Raw genomic sequence first — 26,595 nt, 5'->3', positions numbered from 1 at the left:
AAATTCCCTTACTCTGCTGTGATGGCAAAGGGGATTTGATCATCTTTCAGAGGGGCCACAAAATCACTAGAGCGATGTAGTAGTGCACTGCCGACCCAGCAGTGCCGTAGTAGAACGTTGGGACGCCAACGGACCTGCGGCCTTGCCGGTCGCATCGCACCCCCACTCCTCATCCCCCCATGAGTCACGGGTCGTGAACTGTCTGGCTCAATCACCGGGCGCAGGGACAATGGTCTTGCCCCCAGGTGAGGATTAGGCTCAGACGCTGCGACGCTTTTCTCCAAGACGCATTGATGAGATCATGCATCACATGATGACTTCCCACCTCCCGCCTCGAACTCCCCAGTCCTCCTCCTACACCGAGCAGAGTAACAATAAAGGTGCCAGGAACCGCAGACGAGAGACTCGCTAGGAACACGGACTGCTCCCCGGCTGCTGGCGATCTCCACCAGATGTTATCTCCGGGCTGTCTGCTCGTTTCCTTTACGCTGACCGCTGCGGGTCGACTACAAGCTGGTGCCGAACCCGGAATCCTCAACCCCCACCCTGCTCACCGCCGCCTGGGAAGGGCCATGATACCGGTCCGCTGGATCGGGCGTGATCCAGAGACACGCCAGCCCTGGACACTCTTCAGTCCGACGGAACACCGGTGAGTATGGGAGCTTGCAAAGCAGGGCTTATGACAAGCATCGCGACGAACTGAAAGCGCAATCACGCGCAGGGTCCTGGTGAAGAGAAGGGAGCTGCGCGAAATTGGTTGAGGAGATTGAAGCTCAGTGTCCATGGTACCCAGAGGGGGGGGACATTGAATCTTAAGGACTGGGAAAACATCGGGCGACTCTTCGCGACAGAGCTCACAGCCGATGTTTCGCTGCATTTACTGGAGACAATGTTTTTGTCGCCATCAGCCTGCAGACCCACGGCTCCTTTGCTGTAGGCCGCCTCCTTTTGATCTTTCACCTTCACCCTCAACCCCTCGAATTTTCTCTATCCACTAAATTGGACGCTTCGTCCTCCTTCTGCCCCCCCTCGCCTCCTTCACCCAATTCAACTTCTCCCGCTCAGTCAGCCTCCCCTTTGCTCCGGCTTCTTTCATTTTCTCGGCTACTGCACCTCCGCCAGCCATCGCAATGGCGCTGGTTCAAACTCTCGCAGAACGATAGCCACGCATCTGCAGAAGAAAGAAACCCTGACGGAAGACGCATGCCGATTCTTGCATTTCAGGCCCCGGCCCACTTCACAGATACTGAGGGGAGGATGGCGCCATTCGGGCGGTTGTCGTAGTACCGCCTTTTAAGCTATAACATCCTCACTGAGTTCGCAAAGCGTAAAGGGACGTAGGGAGTCACCAGCCCCTATGTGAGAGGTGCATAAGCGAGGCGGTCGCGAGGAATCACTTAATGGTTCCGACGACTGGAAGACCACCTTCCGCATGCCCCTGAGCCCTGCACAATTTGTGATCTGGGAGAGCTGAAGTTCCGCCAGCACAAAAGCGAGCAGGGCAGCCGCCTCCTCATGGGCGGGCGCTTCTAGCACAGCCGCTTCAGCTTTACGGCTTTTGATGCCTTGCGAAGTAACCCTAACAAGGTCCAGACTGCCTGCCTGCGGTGGCCACTCCCTACGGTCGCCTTCTGGAATGCCTCTGACATGCTTTTAGAAAGTCCCCACGCCGGACAGCCAACCCAAAGTTTTTCTTTCAGCACCCTGGGCAGAAGCCTCAAGAGCTCCCGCGCTGAGTTTTGTGAACAGGCTCCAGAGGCCCTCAAGAGGCAGGTTGACTGCAACGAGGGGAGGCCCAGAGGCTAACTCCTGCCTTTGAAACGCACCAAGGAGAACGCCTCCGCTGAGTGCCGCAGTTTAGCGATCAGAGCCTAGGGAAGGAACCCCGAGCTGGCCGACATGCTCAAAGCTTGCCAGGATACTGGCGGGTCTTTCGCCCATCAAGTTGCCAGCCTCTTCTAGTCGCCGCCCTCCCACAAGCTGCCATGAGGTGCAGCCCGGTGACGAAGGAATGTTTCAATTCAAGGTAAGCCAGGACATTTCTCCGAGGAGGAATTGTAGAGCTGCCCAAGCGGGGCCTTGCCAACCCTTGACGGAGGAGGGTCTCTCCCAGAGGGCGGCGACCCCCAGGAAAGCTCCAGGGCCGAAGGCTCCCAATGCCTCGGGCTGGGGAGGAAGTCTTCCCGGGCCCGGGCATCTTCCCCAGCCCGGAACCAAGATCCGCACCTCTCAAACCCTCTCTTCTCTTCCCCCCGAGACTGCCTCTATATGAGGATCTTCGGCTGCTCCAGCTCAGTATATAGTGATCCCATCCCCACGGAGACCACTTCAGGCTGGTCTTAAGCAAAGCCTACCGGCCCAGCTGAACAGGGTTGTTCATCATCCCAGGGGTCATCGACCCCATGCACCAGGGAAGCAAGCCATCCCACATCCAAGTATGGACAAACATCCAGCAGAAACTGCCAAGTCTCACCTTGAACACTCCTGGGCTCTCTATGCTCTTACCTTGAGTCTAATCTAAGTTCAGCTAATCTAAATCTCATGTTGCTCGCTCCCCTACGCCTCATACTTCCTCCTGCTCCAGCTCCAGCCTTCTACTTCCAAAGTCACCATGCTCTCCGCCAGTGCCCCAGAATGGCTTGCGATTTTGCAAATCTCTGCAGAGTCCACAGTCACTTTGAATTGCAACAGAAAGAAATGCTGGACGTGGAAGAGGGACTGCCGCTTTGAACCTCTTCCTCAGAATGCCCCATAGCCAATCCACAGGACAATGAGGTATGGAAAAGGAAAAGATGCTCACACAATGGCCTTTTAAGCCAAAAAGTCCTTCGTGAAAAAGAAGCCCCTCCTTGGCCTCCTCTCTCCAGCCGTAAGGTTCAAACCAAATCTCATAGGCCTTCTGGGCATGCCTGTGCAAGGCCCTTAAGCCTCAAAGCTCCCCGAGTGGCAGCAAAACCGCCGGGTACCTCAGAGAGAGCAAGATCCCAAATCAGAGTTGTAATCAGAGTTGTAATCCCTCCCTCGGCACTTTATAGCATGTGCTCTGTATGCCTATGTATGTTCTTGTATGTCTTGCCCCCTCTTCACAGAGACCCCTTCAAAGTTTTCCCCTCATAGGGGGGGATTTTTCCATTTGCTTCTAAGCTTATGCCTTTGTGCTTCAATTAAAGTTTTCTCCCTTCTGATTATGTTGTGCCATCGTCAGTTGAAAGGTTTCGCCTATTACAGACTTATCCGCCTTTAAACGGGACACACAGCTCGCGTAAGTGCGGTTCTCAGGATACCCCGATGGGACCTGCTTCAAGTCAGCCTCCATCTTAGTTTCTAAACCTTTCAAAACTTTTCTTCAAACCTCTCCTTGAGAACCTTTTTTCCTTCGTCCATCTGAGCCTACACTGCCACATTGGCGGACGCGAAGTTTAAATCTGTTTCCCTCTCCCTCCTCTCTTTTCCTTCTTCTGTTTTTCGACCAGTAAAGGAGGGAGGCCAATTCGGCTGACTGTGGTCTCCCTCCCTGGATTGGGGTAAAATCTGTCTTCGGGTTCCTGATGATACCGCCGTGCAGGCACTGCTCAGGACAGGCCCCAGTTTAAAAAAGAGGGGCTGCCGCCATTATGCCCCCTAATACCCACAAGGGGTTGCTGCAAACGTGACAGATCCTCTCAAGATTGGGTGGTGGGTGGTGTGTTACACAAGGCCGCCGAAGCCTCTTTTAAGGAGCGTCTCGGTGACGGGCGGCAAACCTCTCGGATAATTCGATCACAAAATTTAGCACCATCCAGCTTCGCTGTATTAGCCACCATAGTCACGGTAAGTGCAACTCCCTTTGCAAAGAAACCCCCCTTTCCTTTTTTTCCTTTGTGTGAATGCGAGGAATTTGCCTCTCTAACTGGCCGGATTGCTTCATCCCTCTCGGATGCACCCCTATCCCCCAAAAGGTGCTTTCCCCAAAGCCCCTTTGTGTTGCTGATTAAGCATGCATACCCACAATTCCCACCAGGACCGCCCTGCTTCCTGTTCTCCTCTCAAGGCCTCGGACCCTCAGCCTCTTTGACAGCACTCCTGATGACGCTTCTGAAGCCAATCCCCACCAGGGGTTCGCTTCTTCCTGCCCTCCTCCCCTGTCAAACTAACTAAAGAAAGAGAGTGTAGGCGCTCCCCAGGAGGGTTGTGCATTAAAAGCAACCTTCTTCACAGGCTGCAAAACAAGCCTTCTTCCCCTTCCATATATATTTAAATCTAAGCACTCAACTTCGATCCCAATCTCCTCAAGCCATCCGCTCTTAGAACTGGAGCTCTGGAGCGGGACTCGCCCCCCCTCTGCAACCTTGGGAAGGGGTGTGTTTCAGTCCCTCTTTCCTACAGGTTCCCTGCAGGTGGACTCCGACATCTGCCATGACAGCTGCCAACTCCATGGAATGGCGCCTGTGAGGGAAACCAACCCCATCCCGAGATGGAACGCGATCTCTCTAGAGAGGATCCCGCTTCCAGCCATCCTTAACAGGAACGCCGGCATAGCCAACGCCCTCAAGACCCGAATGACCTGGGAGAGCGCTACATGCATCACCAGCCAGGCTCCTAAGCTGCCAAGGCGCCAGCATAGAACCACCTCCCCGAGACACCTCGAACCTTCTGTGTACGCTCTCTTTATGATCATCACCACCAACTCAGCTGCAATTCACCATCCTTTGCTCGTTTCCTGCTGCCTCCTCCCGCCGATGGCTTATGAGGGGCCACCTCTTGGCGAAGCTTTCACAATTGTGACCAGACCAACATCTGGGAGCAGTTTGCTGCCGGCTGCCAACGCCTCATCTTTTCTGCCTGGGAGCCCAGTACTCTAGGAGTCGGGAGCCTGCTAAGCTCCTGCCTGTTCTCCCCTGCGTGCAAAGCACCCGGGGAGACTTCCTAAGCGGGAGTCTCAAGGCTGAGCCCCTTCATGAATGCCTCTATCCATCAGATATTCTATGTGAAGCTGCCGGACTGGGGACCTTGGCCTGGCCCAAACTCCCTCCCGGCTGGCGCTTCTTTCCTTTGTCACCAAGATTTGGTCAAGCTAACTTAGTTCCCAACACCTGGCGCCGCATCACCGGGCGCAGAGTCAACGTGCGAGGAACCGGACTCCGGGCCGCATTTCGCTGCTCGGCCAGTTGGAACTGCACACACATGGAGGACATTCTCCGTGTTCGAAAACATCCTGCCTCCCCAGGGCTGGTTCTTGGGACCCAAGTGCAGGGAGAGGACGCTTAACTACATCCCTACCACTCGGCTCCCTCACGGAACTCTTTGCTGCTCCTCAGTGTCGCCTCACTCATTTGTCCTACCACCCCTAGGCTTCCACCCCCGGGAGCCTCGGACGCCGCCGGCCAGCTGCTCCGCCCCTGCTCTTCGGGGACTCACTCCTAGCTTCGAGCGACATCGGGTCGCCTCTCTCTCGGGCGGAGTTCGTCTCCTCCTCGCAATCCTTCCCTAGGTGGGGAGTCCCCGACTCGGCCTTCCTACAATGCTAAGACTATTGGCTGCTGGCTCTGTGCCTCTCGCGTAAGGTCCATCAACTCTTACTCTCCCACCGCTTCCTGGATGCCCTTAGGCCTCCGAAAGCAGCAGGAACTTCGGGCCAAGCGACCCTAGACAATCGAGTGCCGCTTATTGATTATTTGTTGTTGTTACATCACCAAGCGTTGTGAGGAATGTACATAATATGTGTTGTTTTAATCTTTCCTGATAATTCCCAGTTGATCCACATGTGAAAGTGCGCGGAGCTGCAAGAAGTTGGTATCTAATCTGAAGCGCATGATGTTTTGCCCCATTGCGGTGGTCAGCCTCTGGAGCTGGCTGCCGGGAGCGATGGTTGGAGTGCTGGCTGTGTACAGCTCTGCATTGGTTTAATCTGTGTGCCTTGGTTATCGGATCTTGTTTCGCCTTCAATGCGCGTCTAATATTGCCTGTAACGCGTGTGTAGCAAACCCCTCGTGATTTCCCTTACCCCGCAAACTAAGTGCCTCTAATGTTGCACAAGCAGCTTGGTCAACTTGACCAAACGGGCGGTGGAGAGGCAAGCTGTCCCCTTTAAATGCGCTTCTTAGCTGCTGACCCCCTGCTTTTTTCTAAAATGTAAAAAAAGGAGGGAGAGATGTAGTAGTGCACTGCCGACCTTGGTGCAGTGCCGTAGTAGAAACGTTGGGACATGCCAACGGACTCCGGCGTGACTCTTGCCGGGTCGTGATCGCACTCCCCACTTTCATGCCTCATGGCGAGTCACGGGTGCATCGAACTGTCTGGCTCAATCACCGGGCTTAGGGACAATGGTCTTTGCCCCTCAGTGTGAGGATTAGGCCCAGACTGGCGTGCACGCTCTTCTCCGCAAGACGTGTCGTAGCCAGATGAGATCATGCATCACATGATGATTCTCCCGACCTCCCGCTCTCCCGGAACTCCCCCCCAGTCCTCCCTCCCACTGCGCCCCGATAGAGTAATGGGACAATAACGGCAGGTGCCAGGAACCTGGCAGAGGCCAGAGGGGCTCCCGCTAGGAGCCACACGGACCTCCGTCTCCCGCTGCTGGCGATTCTCCACCAGATGTTATCTCTCTCGCCGTCGTGCTCTCTACGCTTTGCGGCCAGCAAGTGCGGGGTCGATTCTACAAGGAAGCAGGTCACATGTGCATAATTATTTCCATTCCCCACGTCTGCAATTTGATAATAACATCTGCATTTATATGCAACAATTAACTGTCTGGGCATTGACAACATTCACAAACATGCCTGGAACCTGTTCAGAATGGCGGGGCTGATTTCTGAAAAATTTCCTTGAAGTTTCCATAAAGGTAGAAATTAGGGAGTGGATCATAAAAGTTGTTGATATAAAGTTGTTTATATCATTGAAAGCTCTGTCATTGTGTTTATCTTTTAAGACAAAAGATGGTAACGTATGAGTTGTTTTTTCTAAACAAAAACTTCAGTATTCAGGTTAAATTGCCGTATTGGCACTTTGCGATACATAAATGGGTTTTGAGTTGCAGTTTGGGCACTCTGTCTCAAAAAGGTTCGCCATCACTGATATAGTCTATTAATATAACCATTAATAATACAATCCCACTGTGAAATAATTGTGTGTACAGCTCTAAATCATTTCCAGCTTCCAATCCCTGTCTAACCCCAGTGCTCAGAAAGACTCAGGATCTTTCAGCCACCCATCCTCACCGTCAGTGCCCTGGAATTCTTCGAAGAGGCGCTGAAGCTCAGCCTCTTGATCCTGAGTCCACAAAACGATGCGAGTCCCCTTTCTGTAAAGAAAGAATATGAGCCTCAATGGCTGTGGAGCTCACCTCCAGCTCACCCCATCCTTCAGGACTTTAAGCAAGCCAGGCTGCAGGGATCTGAAGTACCCAGCCCAGCACCAAAACCCCGAAGAAGATTTTGCACCCATCCCAAACTCAATGAAGAATTACCTACCGCTCCTGTGGAAAGTCTCGCATGCTGCTTGCTAACCCCAAGCGCACCAGCTGCTTGGCCACCTGTTTACGAGTCCGGTTGTTGGTGCTCAGGTGTGTCAGGATGTTGCTAAGGACATCTTCTCCTGATATTTTTTTTGGGGGGGAGGGGGAAAATAGCATGAAATACCATGGGAGAAATGGAAATCTTGCCCCCACCATCATATATGAAAACAGAAACAAAACCCCCACAAAGCGATCGGAAATGCATTTTAACATCCCATCTTCCACATGCACACCTCTAGTATTCATTTGCTGCCCTTTAACAGAGAACTAACTATCGAAGAAGAAGAAGAAGAAGAAGAAGAAGAAGAGGAGGAGGAGGAGTTTGGATTTATATCCCCCCTTTCTCTCCTGTAAAGAGACGCAAAGGGGATACAATCTCCTTTCCCTTCCCCGCCCCGCCCCAACAAACACCCTGTGAGGTGGGTGGGGCTGAGAGCGCTCCAAAGAAAAGTGACTAGTCCAAGGTCACCCAGCTGGCATGTGCTGGAGTGCACAAGCTAATCTGGTTCACCAGATAAGTATCCACAGCTCAAGTGGCAGAGCAGGGAATCAAACCCCATTCTCCAGATTAGAGTGCACCTGTTCTTAACCACTACACCACGCTAGCTCTCAGCTCCTATCCTGGTGACAGGTCTTACCCACTGCATTCAATGGCTCCAAGTGGTTATTTACAAAGCCTGACCAAACCTGGGATCTGGAAACCTTGGCTACTATAGTTCTTCCCCACCACTTGGAAGCAAGACACAGGTGTCATGACTCTGTCTCCTCCCACCCCTTCTTTCTTGCAGCTGCAGTTCGCAAAGCCACAAAATAAAACTGAGGGATTCCACTTGGCATCTACATTGCACCATCTCTCTCTACCTGCCAAGCTGTGCCTGTGCCCCTTCAGAACTTGAGTTGGTACCTTCCACTTCCTTGTACTTGTAGAAGAGTTCTCGCAGCTCCTCCTCCTCAGCCTCGCTCCACTGACACGCCTTGCGAGAGTTTGAGCTGTTTGTGTGGCCAGAGAAAGGTTTCTTGACAATGTTTCAGGAGGTAACATGGAAATCAAGAGCCACAACAAAATGTTCCCTGACCCAGTCCAGCCTTGTTTAGATATTTGTCCTTATTTGACCTCAAGATAGAGTACCCACCAATCCCCAATACATTGTTTTAGAGGGGAATGAACAACTGGAGGAAGGAACCAACAACCAACAATATATTGTACTTGCTGTCTTTCTATTGTATGTAATTATATACTTCCAATAGAAATAAAAAACCTGGTCCACGTTTTTAGGCAAGCAGACAACCTGTATAGTGCTAAATGTTACAAGAAAATGAACAAAATTCAGTTCATGTTGCCATTTGCAAGTAATTGCTAGCAATCCCAGAATAATTTTTGAATGTCTCCAAAGTCCACTTAGGCGGCTGTCAAAATGCACTGTTGCACCTTTGAATTTTCTGACATTCACAAAATTTGATCTGAGAAAGTTGAAATTCACATATGAATGCCAATATTTGCTAGATTTTGTAGTACAAACAGCAATTTCGATAGTACTATAAAGCAAAGAGCTACTACTGAATAGGAACTCTTCAGTTACTGTCTAGGATTCAATAAACTCACCTTTCTTCCTGTAAACTCCCATAGCCCATAGTCATCTCCCGTATCACAGCCGTAGTTTTCCAGAATAAGAGTTCCACGTAGACCTTCTTGTTGGTGGATGCCAGGGCACAGAATTTCCCCACAATGTATTTGGCAAAGGTCACCAGTTCCTAAGAATGTAGGGAGAGAGAAAACCTTTTTTTAATTAATACATTTTTTAAATCTCATGATTCAATAGCTCATGCTATAAGAACACTTCATGAGGTAGAGGGAGAAGACAGAGTGTATATGCCCACATTGTAAAGCATTCTGGAAGTGCAAGAAGGCATTTTATGCCTATAAAGATTCTGTACCACACTGGAACAAACAAGCCACAAAGTAGATGCTAGTTTACACACAGAGCAATCTGCTGGTTGAGAGGCTTGTGATTAGAAGATCAAAATATGCAGTGGGCTGATTCTGCATATTATGTTCAACATTTTCCCAACAGAGGAAAAAATTATTAAAAATCTAGCAAATGCTTCTCAAAGTATCCTCTTTAAATAAGACCTTACTATCTAGATACAAAACATGATGTTCCCCTTAGCACTGCATTACCGTTTTTGCCATTTTAAGGCCTTATGAAAAATACTAGGAGTTGTTATTAATTCTTGAGTAACAAAACCAGGGCCAGCATTCAAAAAATGCTGGCGAGATCCTTCAAAACTCCCTTACAACAATGCTGCAAGGCATTAGTGTTATATCGCAGAAAGAGGGGGAAGCTGAGAGTAGGATCTTGATGAAAGCACTTAAGAGGCAGATCTGAATTGGATGCTTCCTGTTTTGAGTTTCCCTTAGCCAGTATGTTACTTTAGGCTTCAGTTATGTCATCATCACTGCAGTTTTTTAATATTCAAAATACACCAGTATTTTATGGTTGGCATTAATATCTTTGCACGTTTGATTTTCATTAGATCTACTCACGGTGTCCAAAAGCTGCAAGGTCCAAAGAAACGGAGTAACAGAAATGCAACATTAAACCTATCCATCTAATATGATTAAGACCTAGTATTCTAAAATGAACTATCTTAAAGTGAAGGGCTACCATGTAAGTACAGCAAAAGAGTTAGAAGGGCTTTCTGTTCTCAAATAAAATCAAGGATGAAATAAATGACTAAGCAGCCAAACCATAAAATATCTGAAGGCAGCATCGATAGACAGAAAATCAAAAGGGGGGGGGGGGGGGACAAGGTAAAGAGTTGCTTATACATGAGCCAGACCATTAGGTCATCCAATCCAGTAGTGATTTCTGTAATGAGCAACGGTTCTCCAAAGACCTAGGAAAGGGACAAGGTTATAGTATATGCTTTGTGCATTGAAAGTTCAATTGCCGGCATGTCCAGGTAAAAAAGTAAGTTGGGTCACAGGTACCGAGAAAGATCATTCTCTGCTGAGAGCTAGAGGAACTGTTGGTAGTTAACAGTGCTGAGCTAGGTGGGCTAATGGGCTGACTCAATTGAAGGCAGCTTCATATGTTCATGGTTGTTCAGGTTCAGATCTTGCCATCACTCGGCAGAAAGCACTGACCAAAGTGTGTCCTCTCCTCCCACCCTTCCTTATTTCTGATCCTGAGAAAGTTGATTCCTAAAGTTGGAGGATCAGTGAAGATTAGCAGCCACATGGATTAGGAGATTACAGTGCAGAGAGGAGAGATGGTATCCTGCCTCTTGCCCGCACAGTTACACCCTCTTTCCCCTCCCCACTGTAACCTCTTGACTTGGACATCTATTACATGGAGTGCCCCAGCCCTGGAAATAAGCTTTCTTGGGCTTGGAAAGGCTGTGGGGAGGGAGGAGACAGACAGGAGGACTGACAGCTGTGAATAGACCTCAGTATAAGGCTCTCCAGCATGGTGCCCATGAGAATAATGGCACCTGCCAACACCTCTTATGGCTCCCACTGAACGTTTTCAGGAAGTGGGTGAGGCTGAGTAGGGCTTTTGATCAGCAAAGTTTCTGATTCACAGTTGGAGATTTGGTTTGCTCTAGAGATTTCTGAAATGTTGATTTGGCAGCAGCTGCCACCACAGAACAAGGATCTGCACTATACAACTGAAATTAAACTGTGGAAGTCATTTTGTGGCTGGCTCCACATCCTGCAGCAGCCATTTTGCTGCTGTACCCGCCATGCTGTGTCAGAATTCCAAATATTGAAAAAGGCTGGGGACCCCTGACTCAGAAGGTCCTTACACTAGCTCCAACTCATAACGGAGGAGGAGGAAGAAGAAGAAGACCAAGGAGGAGACTCAAAGGGACTTACAATCTCCTTTCCCTTCCCCCCCCCACCCCCACAACAAACACCCTGTGAGGTGGGTGGAGCTGAGAGAGCTCCAAAGAACTGTGACTAGCCCAAGGTCATCCAGCTGGTGTGTGTTGGAATGCACAAGCTAATCTGGTTCCCCAGATAAGCCTCCACAGCTCAAGTGGCAGAGCGGGGAATCAAACCCAGTTCTCCAGACTAGAGTGCACCTGGTCTTAACCACTACATCACGTTGGCTCTAGTGCAGTGGTTCTCAACCTGTGGATCGGGACCCCTTTGGGGGTCAAACGACCCTTTCACAGGGGCTGCCTAAGACTCTCTGCATCAGTGTTCTCCATCTGTAAAATGGATAAATGTTAGGATTGGGGGTCACCACAACATGAGGAACTGTATTAAAGGGTCGTGGCATTAGGAAGGTTGAGAACCACTGCTCTAGAGTAATGCATTTACCAAACCTATACAGTTGTGTTGGCTGTATTCACGTATCTACTGTGATACATAAGTGGTTATGTTTTGAAGAAACTGTCAGCGGCTTTGAGTGATAGAATGAAACAGATTATAAATTTTAAAAGTTCAACCACCACCGCCTGGCTGCGACCTTTTAATTGGAATTTCCAATCACACAGGAAAACTGACCCAAACTCTCATAACTCTAATAGGGCTCTCACCTTGTAAGCTTCAGAGGCAGGATCACTGAGGAGTTGGTTGAAGAGGCAGAAGATGGAAAGCTGGAACAGCAGTGCCTCCATCTTGAGATCATGGGCAATGCGGTGCAGCATCTTCACCACACAGTGGTTGGTGTGGGTGCTGTTCTGCTGGTAGTTCTTGAAAAGAAGGGCGTAGGCCTTGACCACATTAGCGCTAGCAAACCTGCACTCGTGGATACACACACAAGACATGCTCAACATTAAGAAAGCTACAAAATTCCTTGAGAGAATATAATGATACTAGACACAGGATTCAACTTCATATGAAACTTCAGATTTCATTCTTCTAGGACAGTGGTGGCAAACCTATGGCACTCCAGATGTTCATGGACTACAATTCCCATCAGCCCCTGCCAGCATGGCCAATTGGTTTGCCATAGTTTTGCCACCACGGTTCTAGGAAGTTTCTGTACAGCATTTAAGGTGGCAAAGACAACACCAAAAACAGATTGGAGAAGGATACACTAGAGTAGCTGGTATAAGAATGCAAAGAGTCGCTGGTATAAGAAAGATTTTTGACATTTTAAAATCTTCAAACAAATAGGACATGAGAGGACAGAAATGAGGCACATGATGTACATGCACCTCAAAACCTGCATACCGCTTCAGGTAGTCCAGGAAGCTGAACTCCTTCTCTGATACTTGCACAGATGCCAGCTCTTCCTCAGCAATCTCTTCTTCCTCAGCTGCCTCTTCAGGTTCATCTGGCTCAGGGGCTGCTTGCCCTGCGTACATCAGAAGAGACGCATAACATCAACACAATACTGTGTTTACCCGTACCATTCAAATGATACTATGTCCTGACTACTAAACCTTTTTGACCCTGTGGACACCTTTGGGATTCTGACACAGGCACAAAACGTCTGCCACTGCTTTCTTTCAGTCACACGATAAAGATTCTTGTGCTCCAGTGGTTGGAGCCACTGCCAGAGCAATGTTTTTAAAAATCTGCACAACCAATCAAATCTTCAATGGCCAATCAGAACAGCCTCACATCTGGGCCCACCTACTTTCTAAAAACACTTGGTAAAGCACCAGAGAAAATGTTGGGGCATGCCATAACACCCACAGGTACCACAGGCGACTGAAAAGAAAGAAGCCCTTCACGTTATCCAAAACTGGGGGATACTGTTGTGTTTAATGCATTATTTGCTGCTGCCCAGCAGTAAGACAGACAATTTTTGGATCCAGGCAGCAACAACCCGGGAAGTGACTTCTGCGCAGTGCTCACCCCACTTGTGGTATACCTTGTCACACCGAAAGACAGAAGTTCAATTGTGGCCAAATACCCCTCTTTTTCCTGAGGAATGCTCCACTGAAAGCGTGGCTCTTCAGGAGCAGACCTACAAGCGGATCTTTCCACAAGAAGAACAGGGGTATTTGGCCACAATTAAACTTCCAACTTTTGGTGAGACAAGGTGAAGTAAACTGTGTTGAGCTGGTCTTGTCCACACTCAATTACAACATCTGCCCAAAGACCTTTTTTTTTACAGCTTGAACATATTTCAGAAGCTGTGTAACTACTAGAAATGAATTAAAGACCTGTGAGAAACCAGGTCTCTATGAACTGACAGTCAACTTCTATCCTGACCCTTCTTTACACCCCCACAAATGTACCGACGTTATGGTTATTTAAAATGTTTAAACACCTCCTCTCCTACACTCAAAAGCAGTTTACAAAAAGACATTTAAGGGCACGCACAAGGAAAACGAAAACCATAGAAAATTAACACAGGCGACCTACAAGGGAGAATATGAAGATTTTGTAATGGAGCAACTATGCAAGTGACTGTGTACTATTATTTTTGGAAAGGGGAAGGCAGATGGAAAACAAATGGAAGAGACCCAAAGACCACTTTGCTGTACAGATCAACCCGCGAAGCCACCAATGCCAGTGGAACACTATTCATTTAATTCCATTTAAACCCCACTTTTCTCTGCAATAAGGACCCAAAGTAGTTTGCAACATTCTCCCATTCTCTATTTTGTCCTCACAGCATTCTGTGAGCTTCCATGGCAGAGTGGGGATTCAAATCTGGGTGCCCCACATCCTAGTCTGACACTCTAACCATTACATCATGCTGGCTCTCATAGGTCAGTACTAGAGAACAGCAAAAAGATACCTAGGAATCCCTAGCAGCTATGTCTGACTCTCCCCGTTCCTGCTCTACTCTACCCATATACTGTTGGATATGACAGCCTTGCATGCAGCTGCAGGGAATTCTGGGAGAGCTCAGCGAACATTCTAAAAGTGACAGTTAGTTCTCTGTCTCTGCTGAGGAAAGATGTTGTTAAGTGTTCTGTTAACCAAAGCCATATAAAAGCCTCTGACTGAATGTTTAATATTGTAAACAATATTTGTTATGGTAATCAATTTGTAACCAAATGATGAACTGTGAATGTATCAATGTATAAATGATACTTTGTTATATGTATATAGTCTCTTTTTCTCAGTACAAGTAAAGTTTATGATATCTGAAGTAAAAAGGCTGATCTTTACCAAGATAACTGTTCTTATTTTAAAGTGGCATACAAAGCTACATTCTGCTCGTTACTCTGCTTACAGGATTATATATATAAATAAACCTGTTGACCGTCATATACCGAGTGTGGTTACTCACGAGGGAGGTTGGCAAAAAAGATATGTTTCAGCAGCTCAACTTCTTCATCTGGAGCAAGGCTTGGAGATCCAAAAACATCCCCTTCCGGCCATACCTCTCTGAGGGGACAGAACAGACATGGGAGGATTAGTTGATAATAGCAGGAGTAGGCTAGTATTTCTCTCACCTTAGATGTTGAGCACTGAAAAAGGGCAAGTTATAAACAAAATATACTTTGTTTGGCCAACACAAATTGGGAACTCTCCTAGCAAGTGTTACACCTGGCCCAGTTGACTTTTGGAAACTTAGTTCCTTGGTCACTGGTTGGTGGGTAAGTAAGGGAACTGGCGGTAGCATGTTACCCTAGGTTGTGAGGACTCCAGCACTTTGTGGTTTTGTTCCTGATCAACCTATCACTCTTAAGGATTATCATCTACAGAATCCAACCCAATTTCTGGATTGTGCTGGGATAAAATGATTGCACTTTGAAGTTTGCCCTCATACAGAGGAGGATTTCTAGTGACAGAGGATTTCTAGTGACAGGGGATTCCTCCCATCCACTGGCACAAGAGGGGGCAGGGAACAGAGCTGCCTTCTCGGTAGTTGTCTTGGCTTCAGCTAAGAAGCAGGGCTTCCTGAAGTTCTCTGAAGGTCATGCTTGGCTCACAATCCTCCTTAAAGTAGCATAAAGGCCAATAGGCTTCTAAAAGCACTGAGACACCTTGAAGCTGCTTTCTTACCTAGCTGAATGCAAGAGGGACAGTGCTTCAGGTACTCGACCAGCCAGTAGGCTGTCCTGGATCCGTACCATGGCCTCAGCTCGCTGTTCCTCCATTGGAACTTCTGATGCTGCATCAAAGGGGACCACATCCTCTGGAAGAGGCTCAGAACCCTGGTGGAAGAAGAGATGCTGCATGAATCTCAAAGAAGGAAGAGGATGCATCAAGAATCTTCAGAGCGGAAGGATGAAATGCTGATTTGCATAAGCATTTTTCTACTTCACCCCCACAGTCCATACCGACTTATCCAGTCACTCAAGATGATTCCATAAGTGTTCACTCAGTCATAAGAATATTTCAAAGGGTCCAGGTTCCATGTCTGCTCACCCATTTATGAAATTTATGAAAGAAGGATGCCCCAAAATCTCAGCAATTTAAAAGGGGGATTCAATTTTTAAAAGAAGAATCAAAATGGGTTTGATGCAGGAAAAAGAAGGACAAATGCTTATTATAAAGCATCCTCATGGAACTACTCTCAACCAAGGACATTGTGTAATTGTTGAACCAATATCATAACTGCCACTATTAGAACTCTTTAAAGAAATGATGACTCTGGAAACAGGAGAAAGAAAGCTAGAAGACAGGAGTGTTCCATTTGTCAACAGTTTCAGAATGGTCACCATCCTAGGAATCACATCATTTAGGCATTACTATCAAACCAAAATTGAGTTGTCTTGCAGCATTCTAGAAAAACAGTCCCTTTTGCTATTGTAGATTTATTTAAGACTGTATGCAGATGAAGACTAAAGATTCTAAAAGGAAAAGAACAATTCTACTGCCTGTACAGTACATGCCTACATGTTTCTTTATGATCAAAATTTGCTAAGTTACCCTAAACAGGCATTCATTGACTCACATTACTGATTTCTGTCTGCAAACAGTCTTTGTAGTTAAAACCAAAATTTTATTTTGCTTTGAATAACATCAGTTCTGGAAATATGACTGAGAAAGTTGCATGCTTCAACACAAAGCAAAGCTCTGACAACTGCTAAAAAGACACTTCGGGATTCTGTTTCCACCTTTCCTGAACAATTGGCTCCTGCACCAATCCTAATCTCTCCCCTCCATCTTCATTATCATTCTACCTGTGTGCATTTACTGAGATGCTCGACCAGCTTTGGCCACATTTGGTTCAGCTCTTCAGGAGTTCGGGGCTGCAAGGTGCGGCAAGTTTGCGGCTTTTTTCTCCGCTTGGTCTTCTTGCTCTGCAGCAAAGCAATAATTTTATATTTAGAGAAAGCTTCGGGAGAACAGAACATTGACAGGCGGGTAGAGCCCCCAATATGTTGTATCTAAAAATATAATCCACTAGATAGGTGAAATCAGGAAGTGAGAGATATCAGGAACTTCAGAGTAATGGCTCTAAAGATACCCAGCTCAGACTGCAAAAAAAGACCTGATATTCTTATCAGACAGTTGTTTTGGTTGTGACTCTCAGTTCTAACTGAATGATGTAGGTAGAATTATGTTGCTTAACTGAGCAACACAAAAATCAAAACACAAGTTATAAAATGGGGAGAATAAATATAAATTCATATATTTTTTCCAAAGACCTTTGGTTTAGAACATTTTAATAAGGAACAGCTCTAGATGTTCTCACTATTCCTGCAAGTCTGACTATTTTGAACAGATTCTGATTGTTTATTTTGCCTCTTTTGCACTTCAGTTGTTCCTCATTGCAAGATTTTAACAGCCACGTCAGGGTATGGGGTATCAATGTATTAATATCAGAGACAATTCTGTGAGTCAGCCTTGGATCTTAGGAGAGAGCAATTTTGCTAGCCTAAACCTTGACTCTCAATTTTTGAGCGCGGCTGCTGTACAGTCACCTATTGGCATGATACTGAGAAAGTTGCCCAAGAGAATGAACTAGAACTGAGGCCTTTGCCCACCAGAGACATTTGCCCACCAAAATGGGAAGGACATAGAAAGGGCTCCAAAATACCTGGACCATTACATTGTTCCTCCCTTTGCAAAATCTCTCCAGCATCTTCAAGAAAAGGTGAGTGGTTTCCACCAAGTCTTTTAGGAATGACCTGGGCTGCTTTCTCTCATCAAACTTACGGAAGAGGGTGAGGAAAAGCTCACGATATTCCATCTGGTAGAAAATGTTATCTGGTAGGGGAGGAGGAAGAAGAGAATTTATTAACTATCAAAACATAGCGTAATCCTAGTCCGAGAAGGACAGTAGTAAAGACTGGTGAGGAGGGTCCTGAGCATTTTCCTATTGGTAAGGTTGCCTCTCCCATCTTGTCCAGTCTACTCTACTACCTAAGATACTCCTCCCAGTCCCTGCTATCTCTGCCCCTGCTTGCAGAGGATAAGTGGGAAGTAGGGCAGGTGCAGATACAGTAGTGGAAACCTGTCTTTGGAATGTCCTGCTCATCACCGTATTGTTCCTTTAGTTGTCAGGACAAAACAATTCTTTTTGTTCAGGCTTTTCACTGAGAGGTTCAGTTGTTTCTATGATCCACTTCTCGCTTGTTTTATGAATATCATTTCAGGCTGCCAAATTATTTTCTGCTGTATTGTCGAAGGCTTTCACGGCCAGATTCAACTGGTTCTGGTGGGTTTTCCGGGCTGTGTGGCCGTGCTCTGGTGGATCTTGTTCCTAACGTTTCGCCTGCATCTGTAGCTGGCATCTTCATAGGGAAGTCTGTTACGCACTGTGTCATCTCTGTGACTTCTCTCTGTGATACACCTCTGAAGATGCCAGCCACAGATGCAGGCAAAACGTTAGGAACAAGATCCACCAGACCACGGCCATACGGTCAGGAAAACTCACCAAAATCAGTATTTTCTGCTGTTTCTTATGCTCTTTGTTTTTAAAGACTTGCTTTGTTATAATTTCTTACAATGTCATTTTAAGATTTTTATTGGGTTCCTTTTACTCTAGGCAGGCAGCACATAAATTTTTCATATGAAACAAATAAACACAATGGCAGCAACTAGAGCAATCTTCTAGACCTCTCATGGCCTGCACTGCAACGTACATTTAGTATGGTTTTGCTTATAACTTTTTAAAACCCTTACTCTTGAGAATATGGCTGCTGTTACGCACAGCTTCTTCTTGAGAACGATCCATTTCGTGCATGGTCATCAACAACTCCTGGTAGGCCTTCAGGGCCAGATGCATTCTGGGAGATGAGAAAACGATGGACATGAGACAAAAAGTATCTTTGGCTTTGTACAAGGAAGTGAGAAGAAAGGCAGCAAAATGTTTTCTGCTTTACCTTCTGGACCAAGATGTAGCCGCCTCCTTATCCACAAGCATCATTTCATAGTAGTTGGTCAGACTCTGCTCGATGAAGTGGAAGGCCCGGACCGAAACAGTCTCCGAAATCAACTCAGGATGGAAACAGGAAGCCCGGTTGAAAGCCATGAAAAAAGCCACGGCCCAAAGGTAGTAGGTCTCGTCATGCTGCTGAGCCTTCTCTCTGATTAGATGATCCTGGGAAAGGAGAGAGCGGGAAAGGGAGAGAGCACATTGAAGGGGAGCTGCCAATTCTACAGCCCTCTTTGCTTTAGTGTTCCGTTTTGGCCTTATAAACTGCACACCAAAATGTATTCAGATTTGATACAGTTGTAGCCCAACTATTATACCAAAAAAACCCACCAAGGATGCAGAGTTTATGCTTCCTTCGCACAATTTTTACCATTTTGTGGAAGGAAGCATTTTTGACAAGGGCGAGAGAAACAAAAATAAAATGAAGATAGATCAGAGAACATCCTCAGTCCTGAATTTACTTGAGGCTCAGAAGTGGTACCCCCCAGAACACACTAAATATACTAATGGGCCTGACAATTTGTCAGTTTATGGCACAAAGTCTGCTATTTACAGATAAACTACAGAGGCAAATGTTAGGGAACACAAAAATTCAAGGAGGGACAACAGGTTTTGCACAGGACACTGAATGTATTTATAACCAGAGTTATCTACCACCAAACATCCAATGTTTGGTGGTATATAACTTAGAAGATGTCATTAGTTAACGTAAACATTGTTAAGCTTTCTCAAAACTAACTCACCTCAACCCACATGAAATTTTACAACAGTTATAAGGAAAAGAGAATGAAAGCCTAGAATACTGAAATGACAAATTCTTGGCCAGGTATTCAAATTATTACTTCCTTCCAAAGGGTTTCTACATCTCTAAATTCTAGGAGGAGTTTTTTTTTAAAAAAAAACCAATCTCCTTTCCTTTAGTAAGAACTACTGCTGTGTTCTCCTGGGAACAGGTCATCAAGACTTTTGCCTTGGCAGACTGCCTCAACTTTGCAATGACATGCAAACGGCAAACAGGAACTGACAACCACGATCTGGGCCTCGAATTCTGCCTTGTAAGCAAAGGGGGATTTGCAGAAGCCACAGTTCTTCCTGCCACAGTAAGCAACACTTTCCATGAATGCGGATGCGACATAGCAAATTAGGTGGTCCTAATTCTAAGAACTGGAGTGGAGGAATGAGAAGACCGCTTAGGTACTGCCTGATCACAGTTTGCCTGCAGTGCCTGAGACATCGACAGCCAACAGAACAGAAAAGATAAAATCTTTGTCAGGCCCAACTGTGGTCAAGTACATACTGGTTGTCAGGAACAAATATCCAGAGGCATCACAGTACCTTCAGGTATCACCAGCATCCTCTCTTCCTCTAAATCACAGGTGTCAAACTCAGGCCCTCCAGGTGTGGACGGACTACAATTCCCATCAGTCCATGCCAGCAGGCCCAATTGGCCATATTAGCAGGGGCTGCTGGGAACTGTAGTCCATGAACTTCTGGAGGGCCTGAGTTTGACACCTATGCTCTAAACCATTTACTTTCAGGACACTCCACTTTTGGTAAACTTTAGGCACCACGTAGGATTTAGACCAGGGGTCGGGAACCTGCGGCTCTGGAGCCGCAAGCGGCTCTTTAACACTTCTTCTGCGGCTCCACATGGCTTCCCACCCGCTGAAGCGAAGTGGTGGGACATTGGGACCGGTCGTGCTGTCCCGCTCGGGCAGCCGCAATGCCGCCGCTGCCCGCAGAGGCAGTTCCACCCAGAGCCGCCCAGGGTGCATGCAGGGAGCTTCCCTTGCCTTGATGTTCAGCTCCCGGCGGCTGGAAAGACACGCCCAGGGAGATCGGAGGGCGGAGTGGGCGTGTCTTTGCTGCCGGCTGGAGCTGAACTGCAAGGCAAGGGAAGCCCCTTGCATGCTCCCTGAGACTCGTAAAGGGGTTGTGTGTGTGTGTGTAAATGGAATGGAAGCGGCCCAGGGTGACTGCAGGGAGCTTCCCTTCCCTTGCTGTTCAGCTCCCGGAGGCTGCAAAGATACGCCCCGGGAGATCGGAGGGCGGAGTGGGCGTGTCTTTGCTGCCGGCGGAGCTGAACTGCAAGGCAAGTTAAGCTCCTTTCACACACCCTGAGACTCCTGGGGGGTTGTGTGTGTGTTTGAATGGAATGGGAGCCGCCCAGGATGCCTGCAATTAAAATACAGCAAGAGCCAAATTCAAACCCTGAGACTCCTGGCTCCACCTGTGGCATCCACTGTGAGTAATGGATGTAGCTTGATATAGCCTGCTTTCCTTTCTCCCAGCACACATTTGCAAATGTTGCTGAATGTGTTTGAGTTGCAGTACTGCTATAATAGATGCAGTCAGCTCCTTTGAGGCACCAATGTTCTAATGTACACTTCTAAACAAGGAAATTGTTATGTCTGATGCATTAATAGCCTGCTTCAGAAGCCCATGTCAGGCAGGCTGTGGGGGGCAGTTCTACACAGGCAGAATTCCATGGAGTTTGGATGTGGCATTCTTTAATATTTACAATGCTGAAGGGTAGGCATTTTGGCTGACATTTTTCTTTGCACCTCTGCAACAAAGTGGCCTATTGCCATATAATATAGCAGCAATTTAGCCTACCAACCTCCAAGTGGGGCCTGGAGATTTCCTGAAATCACAATGGGTCTTCAAACTACGGAAATCAGTTTCCTTGCAGTGAACTACTTCATGGAATTATACTCTGCTGAGATCCTTCTTCTTCCCAGCCCCATCCTCTCGCAGACTTTACCTTCAATCTACATGAAATTTCTGATCCTAGTTAGTATAACATAGTTTCCTTCTAAAGCCAAACTGCCTCAGTTGATACTCATACCATCAATTTTTAGTGCAGAAAACATTTTTTAAAAAAAATACTGGCTCCTTTTTGATAATTTAAGTGGATAATTTAAGTTCAGCTTTTTAATTCATTTGAAAGAGACCTTCAACTCCACGTGTTTTTTTGGTTATTTTTTTAAGAGTTCAAAATGTGTTCTTTACATAAATAATTATACTTACCTGACAGGGAAGACACCTTGATCACATAAATAAAATATTATTTAAACTCTGGTTTCTCTTCAGATCGTATAAAATATTATTTTCTCTGTAGCACTTAATGGATTTCATAAGCAACACACTATAATTGTTTTATACAAAGCGTAAAGGTAAAAAACCAAAATACACAGTGCTATCTTCATTTTAAATGTAAAAAAGTATCTGCGGCTCCATGAGTTTTCTTTTCCAGGGAAAATGGGTCCAAATGGCTCCTTGAGTGTAAAAGGTTCCTGACCCCTGATTTAGACCTTGCCCTCACCTTGACCAGATACATGAGGCGGTTGTAGCAGTTCTCCAAGAAGTCCTTGCAGAAGTCCTTGAGGAAGATGCGTACACTGAGGGCTGAGCGGCGAAGGGTTCCCCCGTAGTCATGGGCTCGCTGCTGTCTCTTTGGCACTCGCTGCACCCCCTTCCCTAGATCATGGGTATAGTTCTTCAACTGGTCAGGACAGAAAGACATCATATGAGGAATGACACTGGCACTGCTTCTCCTATCTTGCTCCTCTTCTGCCCCATTACCAGCTCTCCTTTCTTGTCTATATTAATCTAGTTTGTTCCAACCGATCTGGATGGAGGGACCAGAAAGGAATCCAGGAAGGAGTGTAAAAGAGACTGTAAGGCTCTTAAAACAGAGTCCAAGACTCGGGGACCTGGCAACCCGAGATTGCTGGTTGTTGAGTGGAGGCTGGGGCCAGCAAGCGCGACCTCTCTAGCTGCCACCAAGGATCCAGAGGTTGTCAGAGGAGTAAGTCTGGAAAACGGAAAGCAGCAGCTCCTTATAGGCAGGACTTATTTCCAAGGGTCTGGCAGCAGTGGCTACAGTAGTGGCTTTAGGGTCACCCCAGAAGAGGTGACATAAAAAGGGATGTTACCATTTTGGTCACCACTTCAAAGAGCAGCAAAATCCTGGTCACCAGGAGTCCTGTACATAGTGGGTTTTCAGCAACTTACATTGTGTATGCCCTTGTGCAAGACAACATCTCTGTCGCCAATAGACTTCAAGCCCTCAATGACATAACAGCCACCAAAACGAGAGTGCCTAAAGAGACAGAACGAAATAAATAGGGATCAGGATGTAAATATCCGTGAGGAGAACAATGTCTTTGGAATGAAATATTTGAGGAAGGAACATATCAAAAAATGGTTAGGAAGCACTTGTTCGCACTCGCCCTTCAAATCAAAAATCTTTTTGTTTAATGTCCACTGTCCTCAGCAAGGCCCTGACCTTTTTTATGTCTTTGGGGACATGCTACACTACCCTCCAGGCCGCCAGACATGTTTCGATCAGATGTGCACCTGGGGTCCCACATTAGGGGCTTTAGTTCAGGACATGGCAAAAAGGGAGAGGAGACTTAAGCCCCTCCCACAGAACTGCTTTATCATCTTGAAATGGCCCCAGAAATCCACTTTCTATTGGTGAAATTTGCATAAATTGATACCTATGCATAACATTCCTCTACAGGACAAATGGTCAGAAAAATGAAGTGGGGGGAGAAGGCTTCAGCCCCCTTGCCCATTGTCCTGATCTGAGTGGGGCCCAGCTGTGCCTCAAAATTAAGTTCCAAACACATCTGATCAAAACACATCTGGTGACCACAAGGACTTTGTGATGTGTCCATCGGCAAATAGCTTGCTCCCCATAATCCCCAACTGTGTCACCTTTGCTTTTGCTATCTCAGAAGCAAAATACTAGAACTCCATAATAGGAAATAAAAATAGAATCTAGTCCCAAATGTTCCCGGATTTAACATAAACATGAATACTCTGCATTCAAAATACATCCTTAATTGATGCCGAAGAAATTCTACACTCTAAAATGTGTGAAGCAAAATATTTTGCACACACTGACTTCAGTTGAGGCTTTGGGGTTTCAAAGAGTTTGTTGATTTACTTAGTGCAGAAGGCAAGGACGGAACCCAGTGGAGAAAGGGAAGTGTATGGAACTCTGACTGGCAATTAATCAAGGTCTCAAACCGATGTGAATGGATGTTAATAGTTGGAGGGGCACTTCTACTCCCTCCCACGTACCTGTTGGCACAGGAACCCTCATCCCACCTCCACAGAGAACAGGAGAGAAGGCAGCTTGGGCCAGCTGCACAAAAGGTAGAGTTCACTCCAGAATTCTTTGTACTGCCTGAGAGGACTTTGGGACACACTTTCAAATTGTCCAGGAGTACTGAGTAGGATGGGAAGAGGTGCACAGCTAGAGACACCTAATGGGAGTTCAGAGGACCCAAGGGCCAATTCACACTTTCACACATGGGAAACACAATGGATACATGGTAGCAGTGGCTCTGATTCTCCTTGAAGCAGTGGATTAAGTGCACAAGAACTGATGGGGCTTGGAATGAGGTACAAATGTTACTGAGTTTACTGAACAATTGGAAGTTTCTAATCAAAACAATTTTCAACCTGGGTTCTCCATATTCTGAATTAAACTGAATTCAGCAGTGGCGTAGGAGGTTAAGAGCTTGTGTATCTAATCTGGAGGAACCAGGTTTGATTCCCCGCTCTGCCGCCTGAGCTGTGGAGGCTTATCTGGGGAATTCAGATTAGCCTGTACACTTCCACACACGCCAGCTGGGTGACCTTGGGCTAGTCACAGCTTCTCGGAGCTCTCTCAGCCCCACCCACCTCACAGGGTGTTTGTTGTGAGGGAGCAAGGGCAAGGAGATTGTAAGTGAGTCTCCTGCAGGAGAGAAAGGGGGGATATAAATCCAAACTCTTCTCCTCTTCTTCTTCTTCTTTCCAGTCATGGCCAGGATTTAAGGTGGGAGAGAAAGGCACATGGAGAAAGGCCAGGGAGTTTAGCAAGCCATTACAATTGTTCTTTCTTCAAGTTTATCACTCTATCCCACCAGCAAAGCTTCTTCAGGTGCATGTATGCCTACTGCTCCTAGCAAAACCCAAAATCTAGAAATGTGTTTTAAAACAGCAAATTATTCTTCGAATGCCAACAATGCTTCACAAAGGAACTGTACATGTGAACCCATCAATGGGCCATGTTGGAAGGGAAAATGTGCAAATCCCCAGAAAGCTGCACAGGTCTCACCTGCTGCTTTGTTGGAGTATACGGCCCTTCCTCTCAGCCATTTCCTTCTGTCTCAGGGCCTCCAATTCTGCCACGTCTGTCCCACGCTCCTTGGCTGAACGGGTCTGCCCTGTAGTTGCCAGCTGCTCAGGGTTCTGTTGGGAGACAGACTGCCTTGTAATCTAGAACAGCTGATCCAGCCCCCAGAAGGTAGGCATCCTAGCGGTTCAGTGGTAATCATGCTTTCCTGAACAGGGACACTGCACTGTAAACTTGAAAGGAAATCATGTGACATCAGAATCATGCAACAGGAAGGGGTGGAGTTAGGGTTATGACCTCATTGGCGTTAAAGCCAAAACCAAAGAAGTGGGGGTCAGGACTGTGCTATATGAGAACAAGCTAAGAGTCACAGGTATGGAGCAATTTTTTCTGCCATGTGACCTCACCCTCTGTCCTGCTGCTCCTTTTCAGCATGCTTGCAGCGAAGCAGGAGATCGGGCACCTTCACTCTCTTAGCAGAAGGCCTTTCCAAAAGGCACCCAAGATGGCAGCTCTGTGGGAGTCTCGACCCTACAGGAGGAGTTGATTCACCTGTCCAGACCCATGTACTGAAGGAACTAAACAGTAAACCAATGCTGGCTGCATTAAAGAGACAGAGCAGTCTTCTTTCGGCCTCAACCCTTTTGAGAAGGCTTGTCTTAACTGAAAAGTATTAAATGGAAGAATAACTATGCTATGTTAGATAAACTCACTCAAAGCCTGGTCAACAGTAGCCAACCAAATGCCTGTGACTAAGAGGGCAGACATGCAGGATACCCTTCCCTGCTGTCTCGGATCATAAGAAGAAGAGTTTGAAGAAGAGTTTGGATTCATATCCCCCCTTTCTCTCCTGCAGGAGATTCAAAGGGGTTTACAATCTCCTTGCCCTTCCCCCCTCACAACAAACACCCTGTGAGGTGGGTGGGGCTGAGAGAGCTCCGAGAAGCTGTGACTAGCCCAAGGTCACCCAGCTGGCATGTGTGGGAGTGTACAGGCTAATCTGAATTCCCCAGATAAGCCTCCACAGCTCAGGCGGAAGCTGGGAATCAAACCCAGTTCCTCCAGATTAGCTACACAAGCTCTTAACCTCCTACGCCACTGCTGCTCCTAAATACTGCATTCCTCGTTATCTCTGCTAATAGCCAGTGATTGACCTATCCTTTGCTAATTCATCTGATCTTTGTTCCTTTTCTCCTTCTTCTAAAACAATAAAGTCAGGGACCATTATTTTGTTTCCTACAAAAAGCCTCCCAACTATACCCCTTCCAGATCACCGCCCTTGGGTCTGATCCAGAAGCTCCTGCTGGTACAAAATGCAATTCTGCGGGTCCTTACAGGGACACCACATTCAGCTGGTATTCTTATCAGCTGCATTAGCTCCAAGCAGAGTACCGAACCCAATTCAAAGTTCTAGTTTTAAAATCTTAACAATCTGAGACCAGAATATCTGCGAGACCCCCCCCCCCCCGCCCCATGGTCCCTGGAGAGCACTGTGCTCTGCCAGAAACAACTTGCTGGTAATTCCTGGACTGAAAAGTGTCCGGCTGTCCTCAGTGGGGTCCAGGGCTTTTTTGGCCCTGGCTCCAGCCTGGTGGAATGCTCTGTCGCACAAGACCAGGGCCTTGCAGGACATCTCAATTCTGCAAGGCCTGCAGGACACAGCTGTATCGCCAGATCCACAGTTGAGGGCAGCAATGGGGTTTGTGTTTTTC

At 47.0% G+C, this 26,595-nt stretch overlaps 1 protein-coding gene across 4 annotated transcripts in view; it reads right to left on the bottom strand.

Annotated features, from left to right (window-relative positions):
- TIMELESS (timeless circadian regulator) overlaps positions 1–26,595 on the bottom strand; it is a 68,459-nt gene that overhangs the window by 20,368 nt on the left and 21,496 nt on the right. For all 4 annotated transcript variants that reach the window (XR_007244127.1, XR_007244128.1, XM_048492248.1 and 1 more), the window contains exons 9-23: positions 24,866–24,999; positions 22,765–22,852; positions 22,073–22,252; positions 18,695–18,912; positions 18,495–18,598; positions 17,407–17,576; positions 16,547–16,666; positions 15,423–15,574; positions 14,704–14,801; positions 12,684–12,807; positions 12,044–12,245; positions 9,099–9,247; positions 8,400–8,485; positions 7,452–7,575; positions 7,200–7,282 (exon numbers count right to left, since the gene is read on the bottom strand). Coding sequence is in view for 2 of the 4 variants with exons in the window: in XM_048492248.1 (XP_048348205.1) it covers positions 7,200–7,282; positions 7,452–7,575; positions 8,400–8,485; positions 9,099–9,247; positions 12,044–12,245; positions 12,684–12,807; positions 14,704–14,801; positions 15,423–15,574; positions 16,547–16,666; positions 17,407–17,576; positions 18,495–18,598; positions 18,695–18,912; positions 22,073–22,252; positions 22,765–22,852; positions 24,866–24,999 (2,032 nt within the window). In the remaining 2 variants the exon portion in view is untranslated. The remainder of the gene's footprint in view (positions 1–7,199; positions 7,283–7,451; positions 7,576–8,399; positions 8,486–9,098; positions 9,248–12,043; positions 12,246–12,683; positions 12,808–14,703; positions 14,802–15,422; positions 15,575–16,546; positions 16,667–17,406; positions 17,577–18,494; positions 18,599–18,694; positions 18,913–22,072; positions 22,253–22,764; positions 22,853–24,865; positions 25,000–26,595) is intronic.

Source organism: Sphaerodactylus townsendi, linkage group LG03 (genome assembly GCF_021028975.2).
Source record: "Sphaerodactylus townsendi isolate TG3544 linkage group LG03, MPM_Stown_v2.3, whole genome shotgun sequence".
In the NCBI taxonomy this organism is placed as follows: domain Eukaryota; kingdom Metazoa; phylum Chordata; class Lepidosauria; order Squamata; family Sphaerodactylidae; genus Sphaerodactylus; species Sphaerodactylus townsendi.
The sequence above is the reverse complement of the archived record's forward strand: the minus strand, read 5'-3'. Positions and strand labels throughout refer to the sequence as shown.